Raw genomic sequence first — 14,466 nt, 5'->3', positions numbered from 1 at the left:
ACTGCTTGGATGACAGGAAAAAATGAATTCAGCTGTTTCCTTCTAACAAATGAATGTACCTTTTGAAAAAAAAAAAAATTGTGATTTTAGCAGGCTGACGTCATTACCACCCATCACAATAACAGCATAGAACTGTCACAACAGATGGATAATTTATAACTTGTAAAAAAGTATTTTTAATCATTTAAAAATAAGTACATTGTGATATTTAATGGTAAAATGCTGCAAAATTGGTCAGACATCATAACAGTAATTCTTAAACTTAATTAGCATTTGACCTTGAACTTTTCAAGTGATCTATCATACATTCATTTTTTTAGTCTGAGGTAACTTATTTTCTTCTCTGGGAATAACCAATTAGCAAAGCATAACTCTTTCACATTAACCTCAAAAGAAATAACGTAAATACTTTTACAGTATTACACGTTTCACATTTCTGCTTTTAAATCATTCAGAAATAAGCCCTATTCACTTCTATCGCAAGTAGTTTATCGTAACCTTGATTGTGCTTTTGTTGTTATTTTTGAGAAAACTAGGGATAAATCTAAATTATTGTTTGCAGTAATTACTACAAATGCTGTCGAATGAGTTTTAAACTCGTATTGTACCTGAAACATTCCTTTAATATTACATGCATTCTTTAGCATTAATATCTAATTATTTCGAATGAAATGCTTTCACACAAAGTTTGTGGTAAAGTGAAATCAGATCACTCTCTTTGGCAATAAAAGTATTTGTTTAATTTTTTTTTTTTCTTTTTTGTAAGTGCTTGGGCAGTACAGCAAAAGCATTTTTGAAATGCTAAAAGGGGCTATAATCAACTGGGTACAGAACATACATCAGCAAAACATATTCTCTCAGGGATCCACCAAAAAGCACAAGACCAAGACAGTGTTCAAAACAATAATATAAAGATGGAAAAGATATATAAATAACTCTGTTATAACTAAAACTACATTTCAAAAGTCTTCCTTCTTCTACAAGACAAAAGAGAACGTTAAGCAGGTTAGATATCAACAGTTTCACAATGCTGGATACTCGCACACTGTCATCTTGGCATAAAAAACCCTGAGTAACCTATGAGATCAAGTCACAAAATAAATTAATTCAGTCAACTTTGGGATGCGATGTCATATCTTGTTGATGTGATCACATAAAACACGTGACTTTCAGGATGTGTAATCATCTGCAGACCACTCAGAATTGGCAGTGGACTTTTGCCCTATCGTCTTTGACTATTTAATCTAAATTGAGCAATTCCAGCATTATGGATATAACGTATATTTAAAAACATATTTTAAAAAAAAGTAAAAAGAGAGACTACATCAACTGAGCATACGTATGTAGTGGTGCAGAGATTTATTTTTAAATTTTTTTTTAATTATGATTTTCAGGAGAAAGTCAAATGAAAGAAATGTTAGATATTGCAAAGAGGCTGGATATGATTGAACACAATTACTTGATGCCTGCAAGATATCACGGATACATTAGTTGGACTGGCTAGCTAGCTAGCAGTCCCATAAATAAATAAGTGCATAAACATGCAGTTTTGTTCAAAAAGTACATAAATAGATATGCTGTGTTAAAAAATGGTTATGTCCATGACACAGAACACTTCAAAAGTGAAAAGAGAAACTATTTGTTAAATACAAACAACCTTGACAAAGGTTAGATGTGCACAGGAAGTTAGAATACAATCCCATTTATTTTATTCAGGCTTAAAATTTCACCTGTTTGAAGATGCTGCACGTCAACGTTTTTTTTTGGCTATGCAATGACATATCTGAAGTCTGTACATGTCTAAATCATGAATTAAAAAATAGTTTTACATTTATGTATATGTATATATGTATATATATATATATATATATATATATATACACATTCTGAGGCCCAACTATAATCTGGAATTGCCCAATTTATCTACAGTGCTGTTTTATAGCAGCTGAATTTTAAAGTAAGCTAATTCTGTAGAATAAATAAAAAACTAGTTTACCAATGTACTGCATCGTCAAGTTTTGTTTTGTTGGATGAAGCGCTCATCAGAGACCGTATGCCACACTACAGGGCTGAATCTAGATGAGCTGATGGGGTTTGACAGTGGCAGGAGTGAGTGATCCGATCTACTGTTGTTTGCACTCTGCAGGCTGAGGATCCCCGGTCTGAAAAACAAAAACATAAAAGATGGGGAAAGAGAGAGATAACCTTTTTTTTTTTTTTACACTCAATAACTTCATACGGTATCTGCAACATGAGGCAGGAGAAGTGCAGGAGAAAGAGGGAGATATATCTTCATCACAGAAGAGTGGCTCATGAAAGCGCATTTCCACTGACGCATCTCTCTAGGCCTTTGTAGCACCAACAATGTGAATGCAGTCATTAATTAAGATAAAAGCGTCAGGGAATCTAAAGTGAATCACCACTCTTTTGTACTGCAGATACATCATTATCATTAAATGGGAGAAAGCGTCTTTCACCACAGCCTGATCCACCGAAAGAAAATGGGTTACATCTGAAGCAGTTTGCATGAAGGGGTCATATCACAATGAACCAAATTTCACTTGAAAAATAGTTCACAATAAAAGTCATTCTCAGAACTCCAGTGCAAACAAACCATTTTTCAAAGTAAATAGCTGCTAAAAAAAACGTAAACTGGAGGACGACCGATTATCGGTGCCGATATGAAGCATTTTTTATGGTTATCGTATCGGTCATTTTCAAAACCGATTTACTAATCCAATAATTTAAAAGCAATTAAAGAAAGTTTGTCAGACCCCTTGTTATTCTTAAATTTGACCTTAATTTTCATTTCTACACATACATACATACATATAAATATGTCTGTGTAAATATATAAAGACTCAACATGTCTAGTTGATCAGCAATAATCGGTATCGGGCCTGAAAAACACATATCGGTCAACGCCTACTGTAAAACCAAAATATTCACATATGACTAACCCTACACTGTATTGATTTGGTATTCAGAAACTTGGCCCATCCAAGTTTTCTTCCATCTGGTTTCTAATCAATCAAAAAATACTTACTTTAAGACTGTTTTAGTGGGGGAAAAAAAAAAAAAACTTGCTTGACTAACATTACAGGTAGACATTAGGGGAAAAAATATTAAAACAATAAAAGTGGAAAAAAAAAATTTTTTTTACACCATTAAAGAATGTAAATTTAATGGTTTAAAAAAAGTCTCTTTTGCTCACCAAGGCTGCATTTATTTGATAAAAATTCAGTAAAAAGTAATATTTTGAAATATTAATGAGAGACATCAGTTGGTATCAGTGATATTTGCCATCAGTCAATATAGATGGCATTAAATAAAAATAAAAAATATATGTTCTTCATGTTGTTTCTACATAAACTTAAAGATTAAAAGTGAAATTATTACAATATAAAAGTATAATTAAAAACATCAATAATACAATTAATCGCGATTAACTCCAGAAAAAAATGTACAATTAATTAGTAAAACATTTTTAATGGATTGACACCACTAATTAATTATTATTACTATTATGTTAAAAAAGCTGAATATTATATATATATATATATATATATATATCCAGGTTAAATAGAAATGAAGAACAGCATTTATCTGAAATAGTAATCTTTTGTAACATTATATATTTCTTTATCACCACTTTTTATCAACTTAAAGCATCCTTATTAAACAAAAGGATTCATTTCTTTCTTTCTTTGTTTCATTCTTATTTTTATAATTTCTTTTCTTTCTTTTGAATAGTAATGTACTCAACTGTTTTAAATACCAATAATAATACTAATAATTTAAAAATATGTCTTGAACAGCAAATCAGCATATTAGAATGATTTCTGAAAGATCATGTGACACTGAAGACTTGAGTTATGATGCTGATAAAATGTAGCTTTGATCACAGGAATACTTTTTTAAATATATTAAAATAAAAAGCAGTTGTTTTAAACAGTAAAATATTTCACAATACTACTGCTTTTGTTGTATTTTGACTTAAACAATTGCAGGCTTGGTGAGCAGAAAAGAATTCTTTAAAAACATCAAAAAACTTTTGACTGGTAGTGTATATATTTTGTAACAGTCTTTACTTTCACTTTTATTAACTTAATGCATTCTTACTGAAAAAAAGTATTATTTTTTAAAAAATAAACAGTAATGACCCCAAACTTTGAACTGTAGTGTATGATATGATCCCTTTAATATACAAGACAAGAAACCCCAGTACTGAAGCACTCCAGGATCAGGGTGTAATGTCAGTGTAGACCCTCAAGTCTTCCATGTCAGTGCTTGGTGGTGTAGTATCACCTTGAATATGTGGATAGTTATAGCATGATATTATGTATTCAAAAGAGGATGCCACATATCTGAGCTGGAAAAGTACTTGACCTACTAAATACCATCAATAACTATTAAGCAAGATAGATTAGGCAAAATAGATGGAAGGACCTTGTCCAAAATACTCTAATACAGCCGTTGTGATTCTCTCCTCTTCTCTTTCTTGTTATAGTCCTGTACTGAGATTTTGGGCAAGGCCTTAATGATATGAAATGAATGGCTTAGTATAATGTCACAGGGGTGCTGTGGGGATGGGATAGCAGACATAAGGAGAGGTATGAGGGCCGAGAGGGACGTGTAAAGTCAAAGGTTAGAATGGACTCATGACATTTCTTTCTTACCTAGAAATGTATGAGGTGAGAATGACTTATGCCTGTCACTAGGGCAGAACAGGAGGTAGAGAACAACCACAATCATCATTAATTATCAAACATGCAAATAAACCACAAACATTCATACAAAGAAAAAAAAAAGTAACAGAGACTGAGGAATGCTGAAATAAGTCAGAATGAAGTAATTCATTTTAAAATCTAAATCTGCACTGACCTTAGAATCTCCCTCCTCTTCATCGTCATCATCCTCCTCATCTTGGTCCTATTTCACACAGAACACAGAGTTCACTCTATATAATTTAACATAACATCATATAAAACATCACTGTGAAGCTTCATAGCATACCGATTTCTCAATTTATCTTCAAAATGTATATGGTGAACTCACCTCCTCTTCACCCTCATCTAGTTCCTCCTCTTCAAACTGCATCAGTAGACGCAAACAAATGAAAGTATATTACAAATAAATGCAATTACTCTGCTGAAGCACAGACATCATAAGACAAGAAATAGTCATTCGAAAATACGTACACTTTCATCGTCCTCCAGAGCTTCTCCTGTGAAATACAAAACTGCTCTCGGAACGATTCTTTCCCTGAAGAAATGACCGATTTCGAAATCTGTGGCTAAAGTGTACTCGGAATCTTCATCCTGTTGAAAACAAAGCAAGTGAACACATCTTTTCTGATCATCTGAAGATGTACAATGAAGTCTGGTTATTTCTACTTCTCTGAAAAGATTCTCTAAACTTTCAACGTAAACCAACAACTCATGTCTTGTGGAAAAAATAATGCTGGATAAGGTAGAAAACATCTTATGTTTCTGACCATGAAACACTCAAAAACTATATACAGTTTTATGCGAAAGTTCATGAACCCCTTGCAGAATCTGTGAAAATGTGAATAATTTCAACGAAATAGGAGAGATCATACAAAATGCATGTTATTTTTTATTTAGTACTGTCCTGAGTATGATATTTTACATAAAAGATGTTTACATCTAGTCCACAAGACCAAAAAACAGCTGAAATTATTAAAATAACGCCCTGCAAAAGTTTGTGAACCCCTCTTAATACTGCGTGGGGTTACAACTGTTTTTTTTTGGTTTTGTGATGGTTGTTCATGAATCCCTTATTTGTTCTGAACAGTTAAACTGAGCACTGTTCTTCAGAAAAATCCTCCAGGTCCTGCAGATTCTTTAGTTTCCCAGCATCTTTTGCATATTTGAACCCTTTCCAGCAGTGACTGTATTGTTTTGAAATCCATCTCTTCACACTGAGGACAACTGAGAGACTCAAACACAGTTGGAGAATTGGGGAGAAATGAGGAAATGAGGACACCTGGAGAATTTTTCTGAAGAACAGTGCTCAGTTTAACTGTTCAAAACAAACAAGGGACTCATGAACAACCATCACAAAACAAAAAAAAAAAAAAAAAAAAAAAAAAACTGTTGTAGATCATCCAGGTAACCACATACAGTATGAAGAACCAAGAGTTCCCAAACTTTCGAAGGAGGTTATTTTAATAATTTCAGCTATTTATTTGTGGACTATATGTAAACATCTTTTATGTAAAATATCAAACTCAGCACAGTACTAAACAAAAAATAATATGCATTTTGTATGATCTCTCTTATTTTGTTAAAATTATTCACATTTTCACAGATTCTGCAAGGGGTTCCCAAACTTTTGCATAATACTGTATAATTGATATCAGGTCAGGTCTGTTTGATTAGGGTTGGAGCTAAACTCTGCAGGGACACCGGCCCTCCAGGACCGGATCTGGTGACCCCTGCTTTAGGGTCTTAATGAAAAGTCTATAATATACTTTGGTTAAATTCTCAACGTTAGTGTAAAACACTTCAAAACAACCCCGTTCACAGCGCCTTGTTTCGGTGCATGTCCCTTTAAATATTAATGAGCTCTGCCCACCCCGCCCCTCTCTTTAGTGGGAGGATGAGCAGACCATAAACGTTAGTGGCATTTAGGAAAGGTGTTCTGTAAACATTCATAAAAACCCTTATACTCACTTCTTCTGTAGGTAAAGCTGTATCACAAATGATTCACATAAACATAGACAGATGTAGGTAGATCGGGGTGAGGGGCGCATTCCCTTCAAAAACTAAAGTAATCCTTTTTGTCTTCAGTGGCTCAGATGTCGGGAGTAAATGACGACTGCTATGCTCATTATTACATCCAACAACAAAACACCTCAATTAAAGACATTCTTGTTTTTCCCTGCTCCGGCTTCGAAACAATAGCGGACAGTTCACAGCTTACTTAGAGTGGGTTTAAGGTAAAACGGCCGTGTCAATCAACAATTGTGGGAGAGGCCTTCATCTGTTTGATGTCACACAGCCAAGAATCTGAAAATGGCTTGATTTGAAAAAGGGCTTATAATTTATATGAATTAAAAAAAAACACCGGGTAGATTTTTATCATTATAGGGTGGCTGTGTCCACACACAGCCAACACATACTTATGTTCAAACAACATGTAAAAGTGAATTTTGCATCCGATGACTCCTTTAAGACTAGTCTAAGCAGTTTATGCAACTGGCCCCTGAATGAGTTCAAACCAGAAAGAATTTAGACACAAAATACTCACCAACTCTTTATCTGGTGAAACTAAAAGAAAAGAAATATTGGTGAGCAAACCAACAATATGAAAACAATTAAATGATACTGAAGAACTAATATTAAAGAAACATACTGAGACACTATACCACTCATGCTCACTCACTCTAACGCAGTTCACTTTATGATTTCCCATGTGCTATTCAACCTACTGGTCTCATTCTCTTGTTATTAGCATTCATAAAAAGTTCACATGCACATCTGTCATGTTGCGTACCTTTAATAGGGTTGAAAAAGTTGAAAAAGGAGTCATTGGGCACTTGTTTGGTGATGACCCTCGCTGTCCCTCTGCCTTTGTGCTTCTGTTTCTTCTTGATCGTTTTTACCGTCACATCTTTGCCTTTGTGCCAATCAATTTCACACCTGCCAACAGAAGAAATTAATAATGAAAAAGTGCTGCTGACAATTTGAGCAGGTATTGTTTGAGAAGTGCTCACCCCTCACAGTCGATGATTTCTGGTCCCTCAAATGAAAACGGATCATCTGCATCTGGCTCCGACTTCATTTTGTATACTTTTGTGAGGACTGTGTTGGTGAAGTACTCATTGGGTTCAAAATGGAACTCTAATGTGAAGCTCTGTTAAAAAAAGGTAACAATAAAATATATTGAAACATGCAATTACAATGGTCTGATTTGTACAATACCTTCATATTGTGTGGAAGAGGTTTTAATGCATTCAGTTCACAGAGTTTACTTTAAAAAAAATAGATAAATAAAACCTTAAAACCTTCATATATTGTGCTTACCATAGACTGATCAGGACCAGAAAATATCACTTTAATATCTTGAAGATGTTTAAGTATTGGTTCATCATGCTCCTGTGTTGAGATCGAGGAGGAGAGCATTATGAACAGCACATGTTTTCTTTCCATTTTAAATGTGCTAGAAAATATGTGGTGTTTGAACATTTTCCTGTCTATTCATGAAATTGTATTCATAATATTTTAATAAATATATCACCGTATTCACATTCATATCACTTGTATATTATCTGTACAAGTTTACAGAGCAAAAGAAAACATTAAATAATCATTACTCAGAAAAGAATAGAGAATTCAATAGAGAAGAAGGTCTCTGTTGAATATCTAATGTTGTACTTGTTCACCTGCAGCATATCACTCAACATGTCCACACTCCGGAATATGGTGAGCCAAAACTCTGGAATTCCTTTGGGTTTCTCCTCATTAGCATCTTCTGTCTTTTCCTCTATAGCAGCTTTCTTCTTTAGATCTTCCTGAAAAAGAAAGGTTTACCTTAGAGAGCTGCTCTTCTGTCTGATGTCAATGTGAGTGGACAGATAATACTCACTGCTAATGCTGCTTCATCCTCATGGTCACTCTGCCATTCACACTCTTCATCAGTGGGTTCGACTTCTCCAGAGACAAAGTTTCTTCTCTAAAAACACACAAAAAGCTCACTGTGAAAGAATATCATATTACCCATCCAGACAAATAAGAGGAGTGTTCACATTCAGCTCAAGAGATTTTGTGTGCTTTGGAGCCATACTGAAACCTACAAGACACTGAAGAACAGATACTGTATGCAGTACAGATGCTGTTTAATTAATCTTCAGAAACATTTCAAGCACTATATGTTTTTTCAAAGACTACAATCAGAGATTAATTAAAATTCTTGCTCTTTTAAATTTTAAAAGGTAAATGCATAAATAGAAATATACAGCAAAATGGAGCAAAAAGTATGCAATGACTCTGAGAACACTAACAAAGACATTCTAGTGCATATAAACACCTTATACAATTCTTATTAAAAGATGCTATAACTACAAGAAAAGCATTGCACTTTACCCCAATTTAACAGTAGTGCTCTTTGAGGCATTCAACAGGGTTTTGTGTTTTTGTTAAAGAGCTACAGGCTGTGGCAGATTTAACAGTTCTGTTTAATTTAAACTTTTTCTCCTTCAGGAACTTTCTAAAACTATTAGTTTGAAGGAAGTATCTTTAAAAGTGCATCACTTCTAAATTGCCAGAATTTTCTCTTCACTTACTTACTCCCCCGCCATTTACCTGAGAGCTCCGTTTATGGAAAAACCAAGGTCTACTTTAGTCAAACACAGTGCAGCCTCATTTCATACTTGGACCCATCTTCAGAGGATCTGTCAACACTACATTAGTTCTGAGTACTTTCTGAGATCATAAGTGTATAAAAGTTTGGGGTCAGTAAGTTTTTTTTTTTATGTTTGGTGTTTGTTTATGCTCACCTAGGTTACATTTATTTGATCATGAATAAAGTAAACACAGTAATACCGTGAAATGTTATTACAATTTAAAATATTTACTTTCTATTTCAATCTATTACCATCTTCAATGTTGCATGATCCATCAGAAATCATTCTACAATGTGATGTAATGCTCAAGAAACATTTCTTCTTGTTATCAATAGAGAAAACAGTTAATATTTAATATTTCCTTTATATTTTGTGGTAATTCCTTAATGAATAGAAAGTTCTAAAGAACAGCATTTATTTAACATAGAAATCTTTTGTGACAAATGTCTTACCTGTCACTTTTGATAACTTAAATGTGTCCTTTATTAAAGGAGAAGTCCACTTCCAAAACAAATATTCACATATAATGTACTCACCCCCTTGTCATTCAAGATGTTCATGCCTTTCTTTCCTCAGCTGTAAAGAAATTATGTTTTTTGAGGAAAACATTTCTGCATTTTTTTCCATATAATGGACTGATATGGTGTCCTGATTTTGAACTTCCAAAAATCAGTTTAAATGCGGCTTTAAACGATCCCAAATGCGGTTGTAAACGATCTCAGCCGAGGAAGAAGGGTCTTATCTAGCGAAACGATTGGTTATTTTCATTAAAAAAAATCAATCATCTTGCCTTTCTCTCCCTGAACTCCCTGTGTATTCTGACTCAAGACAGTTAGGGTATGTCGTATTTTCTCCCTCAACTTCAAAAATCATTTCAAAATCATTGTACATCGCTGCAGAAGTTCCGACCCAGTCTTCGCAACATGAACATGCAAAGAAGATCAAAAAAAACAACAACAACAACAACAAAAAAAAAAAAACAGCGATATAGGATGCTTTCGAAGTTGAGGGAGAACATGAGATGGGAGTTTTTTGACATACCCTAACTGTCACGGGGCACCACAGCAGTCCATTATATGAAGTAAAATGCAGAAATGTTTTCCTCAAAAAAACATCATTTCTTTACGACTGAAGAAAGAAAGACATGAACATCTTGGATGACAAGGGGGTGAGTAAATTGTTTGTAAATTGTTGTTCTGTAAGTGGACTTCTCCTTTAATTTCTTTAATAACATTAAAGGGATAGTTCACCCAAAAATTTAAATTCTGTCATTAATTACTACTCTCATGTCATTCCAAACGCATAAGGCCTTCGTTTAGAACACAAATTAAGATATTTTTGATGAAATCTGAGAGCTTTCTGACCCTGCATAGAACTGACACGTTCAAGGAAGAGAAGAAATGTTTGAAAAAAAAAAATCTTTTTTTCTTTGCACACAAACGGTACTCTTGTAGCTTCACAAAAATATGGTTAAACCACTGATATCATAAGGACTATTTTAATGATGTCCTTATAACCTTTCTGGGCCTTGAACATGTCAGTTGTGTTGCTGTCTATGCAAGGTCAGAAAGCTCTCAGATTTCATGAAAAAAATCTTAATTTGTGTCTTACGGGTTTGGAACGACATGAGGGTGAGTCATTAATGACAGAATTGTCATTTTTGGGTGAACTGTTCCTTTTAAACTGTAACATATGTAAATGTATGAAGCATATAATATTATAACACCAAGCTAAATACATACATATATACACACACACACACACACACACACACCCAACTCACTTTGTCAAATAACGGCTGATAAAGAGCGCTATACTTTCTCTCCAGCTCATGCACCTCCTTGTAAAACTTGGCTTCGATGTGCGTGCTGTTAACCTGAAGATTCTTTAAGGCATTGACTCTTCTTTTCACAGACTTTGGTAAGCTGGAAAAAAGTTGGGAGAGGAAGAGAAGACAGACATTGTGTGAGCAGATGGGTGTCCGGTACTGCACAGCTGGACTGGTGCATTTCCCTGCTCTCTGGGGTCAACAGATGGGTTTGAAGTAAGAGCATGAGATACAAGATCCCTGTTCAGATCACATCGCAAAGTGTGCTTAAGCTCTGTTAACTGGAGGCACAAGCTTCACGCGAACAGCAAAGTGTGTGCTGCAATCACCAAATCTGTTTTAGTAAGCCGACTGCTTGGTTTAAAAAATAAAAGTGCACCCAAGCCTTATGTTTGGTCTTGCAGTGTTCACACACAAATGGATTATTGCTGTTTTGTGCAAATATTGTTGTCGGTGTCATCGTTTTCATGACCACTACAACTACAGCCAAACTCAGGGAGCGAATTAGCCTTCACGGGTGAGTGACCTCTCTCTGGGTATCGTCAAGCTGACACACATAAAGACATACATAGATACACACCATTAGGACTTTTGAGTTATGCAGAGACAGATTTTAGGTTACAGGCAGATGGTCTGACTAGAGTTTTTCCCTCTTAGATGCAAGGTTATATTACACCAGCAAGGTTGCCTCTCTACGTAACATGAGGAACAATAAAGTCCAGTTTTAAAATTCCACACAGGAAATATGAGACATATCCAGTTAGGAAATAGTTTTCTCAAGATAGGAAGCAATAAAAACATCACAATGACCATGCCATGACCAGAAATAAAAACAATGAGGTGCAAAATTGTTGTTTGCCCTGTTAGTCCCTTTGGTTCCCAAGTTATTAGTTTGGTACCTTCTGTATCTTGCTTACCTGTCCATGATGGAAGCACTAGGTGAGACACTGTCTAATTTGTCCTGAAGAGCTGCCAATGCTTGTGGGTTCTGCATCGCCTGGTCGCTCACCTTACCTGAAAATAGCATGCCATCACCAGCATAAAAAATAAATCAATGGCAAAATCAATAGCATTTATGACTATCAGCTCTCAAAGAACATTTATACTGCACACAGTCCTTTCCACAGACAGACATCCATCTTAAAGGAAGCATAAAATCATGTTCAGCACAGTCAAACACACCTCTATCATTTCAAACGTTGTTGTTTCACCTTTGATAACGCTCTCAGTAGGTTTGTGAGATTGCATGAATTTCTTAAAAGACACTATGAGACAATCTTTTCCATTAAATCATTGGCAGCAGTGATGTGCTGAAGCTTCATGAAATTTTTACACTGAAACATTATACCGGCTTTTGTTCGAAGCACACTGAATAAAAAAAAATCATTCACAAGACAGTTTAAGTAACATAAAATCAGTTTCTCTGCCAGCTCATAAATGCATCAGCATTTCAAAAGCTTTACAGTCCATACAAAGTATATCTCATGTGAAAAATGCAAAGTTGCTAATCAAAGGCAGTACCAGGAATTCAGGGTTTCTATACCTTTGGCTTCATTGTCAGCATCCATCTTGATACCACAGCTCAGATATTCTGTGAAATACACAAAACATACAACTTCAGCTTGTCTTCAGCATTTTTTTGTACCGGAAAAGATAAAATGACATATCAATTAAATTTCAAATACACAGTGCATTCATATTAAAAACACCTGATGCACTGCACAACCAAAACGACAGTGTAATGAACCTAAATGACCCCCGTCCCCAATAATAATTTTAAGAGGATTTTTTTTAACAATAAAAAAACCAATGTGGAGCCCAGTTATGTTAAATATTTCTATCTGAATCAATTAATTGAAATAAAAGGTAATTACTGACATTGTAAGGAGAGCTTTCTTCATATTTGAGTTGATTTTATTATTATTTGCAAATCAAAATCAACAAGCTAGGCATTTACTATGGTAATCCCATAGTTACTGCTGTATCATTATTATATTACTAAAATAAGTAGTATTATTATACTACTAAAATAAAACAGACAACTTGGTATTATATTTGACCCTGGACCACAAAACCAGTTATAAGTAGCATAGGTATATTTGTAGCAATAGCCAAAAATACATTGTATGGGTCAAAATGATCAATTTTTCTTTTATGCCAAAAATCATTAGGATATTAAGTAAATATTATGTTCGATGAAGATATTTTGTACATTTCCTACTCTAAATATATTAATTTTTGATTAGTAATATGCATTGCTAAGAACTTCATTTGGACAACTTGGTGATTTTCTCAATATCTAGTTTTTTTTTTTTTTTTTTTTTTTTCAGATTCCAGATTTTCAAATGGTTGTATCTCGTCCAAACCATACATCATCAATGAAAAGCTTATTTATTCAGTTTTCAGATAATGTGTAAATACCAATTTTTTTTTTAAACTGACCCTTATGACTGGATTTGTGGTCCAGGGTCACATATACACTAACAATTACAATAAGTATTATTATAGAAATTCTAACAAAAAATAACGTATGCTAATCGTAATAATGATGATAATAATAGTAAGTAAATAAAGATTCTGAAAACCTCTCAGCAGCAAAACTACAAATATCAAAATCTGCAGATCAGTTGAGTAAAGGCACAAACAGATGTGTTTATGTTGACGCCCATCAGATTCACTCACGCTAGCAGCTAACACGCTAAACTAGCCACATCCAGATCATAACAGATTAAATCAGATCTCATAATCACCACAACCAGAGAGTTTAAGCACAGGTGATGGAGGGGGTCATAACAGTGGCAGAGGGCGGACACTGGAAGATCTCCAAACCAACACTGAAGACGGGTGAAGTGTAAATGTCACAGGCTAGCAGGCTAACAGACCCTCACAAAACACACTCCGGGTATGAGCTTAGACTATTTCTACTGCGGTTAACAGCTTACAGGGTAATAGTTTGTTAACTGACATGTAAGCTGTAACGATTTGTAGCAGTGACTCGCAACTTTATCAAAACAAAGATGACATGCACACTAGTATCATCCATTTACAGCCACGGAAAGATAACCCATTCAGCTTGACGTAAACTGGATGTTCATAATATGTCAGGTATTTTAAAGTAAAACGCAAAGTAAAAAGTAATATTTTATTTAGAGAGATTGCTTTTCTTACCTGTATCAGCGGGTGTTGTTCAGCTGATGGACTCGGCAGTAAAGCTGAAAGCGCATTGGTCCAATAATACTCCGCCTCAGTCCAATACTCCGCCGGGTTG

At 34.5% G+C, this 14,466-nt stretch overlaps 1 protein-coding gene across 2 annotated transcripts; it reads right to left on the bottom strand.

The window, feature by feature from the left end:
- Positions 1 to 229: 229 nt before the first annotated feature.
- nap1l4b (nucleosome assembly protein 1-like 4b) lies at positions 230 to 14,458 on the bottom strand. 2 transcript variants are annotated; one of them, XM_051115609.1, is made up of 15 exons: positions 14,367 to 14,458; positions 12,742 to 12,789; positions 12,116 to 12,212; positions 11,154 to 11,295; positions 8,614 to 8,700; positions 8,411 to 8,539; positions 8,052 to 8,123; positions 7,742 to 7,881; positions 7,522 to 7,667; positions 7,276 to 7,295; positions 5,202 to 5,321; positions 5,059 to 5,094; positions 4,885 to 4,932; positions 4,680 to 4,717; positions 230 to 2,162 (listed from the first exon to the last, which is right to left on the bottom strand). In XM_051115609.1, exons 2-14 carry the CDS (start codon positions 12,764 to 12,766, stop codon positions 4,715 to 4,717), a joined length of 1,065 nt encoding a protein of 354 aa, XP_050971566.1. In that variant the 5' UTR covers positions 12,767 to 12,789; positions 14,367 to 14,458; the 3' UTR covers positions 230 to 2,162; positions 4,680 to 4,714. The 2 variants fall into 2 exon arrangements, with proteins under 2 accessions (XP_050971566.1, XP_050971565.1); XM_051115608.1 differs by lacking the exon at positions 4,680 to 4,717 and having other exon boundaries at positions 233 to 2,162.
- Positions 14,459 to 14,466: the final 8 nt, after the last annotated feature.

This window comes from Labeo rohita, chromosome 7, assembly GCF_022985175.1.
Source record: "Labeo rohita strain BAU-BD-2019 chromosome 7, IGBB_LRoh.1.0, whole genome shotgun sequence".
In the NCBI taxonomy this organism is placed as follows: Eukaryota; Metazoa; Chordata; class Actinopteri; order Cypriniformes; family Cyprinidae; genus Labeo; species Labeo rohita.
Note: the sequence above shows the minus strand (reverse complement) of the source record. Positions and strands in the feature narration are given on the sequence as shown.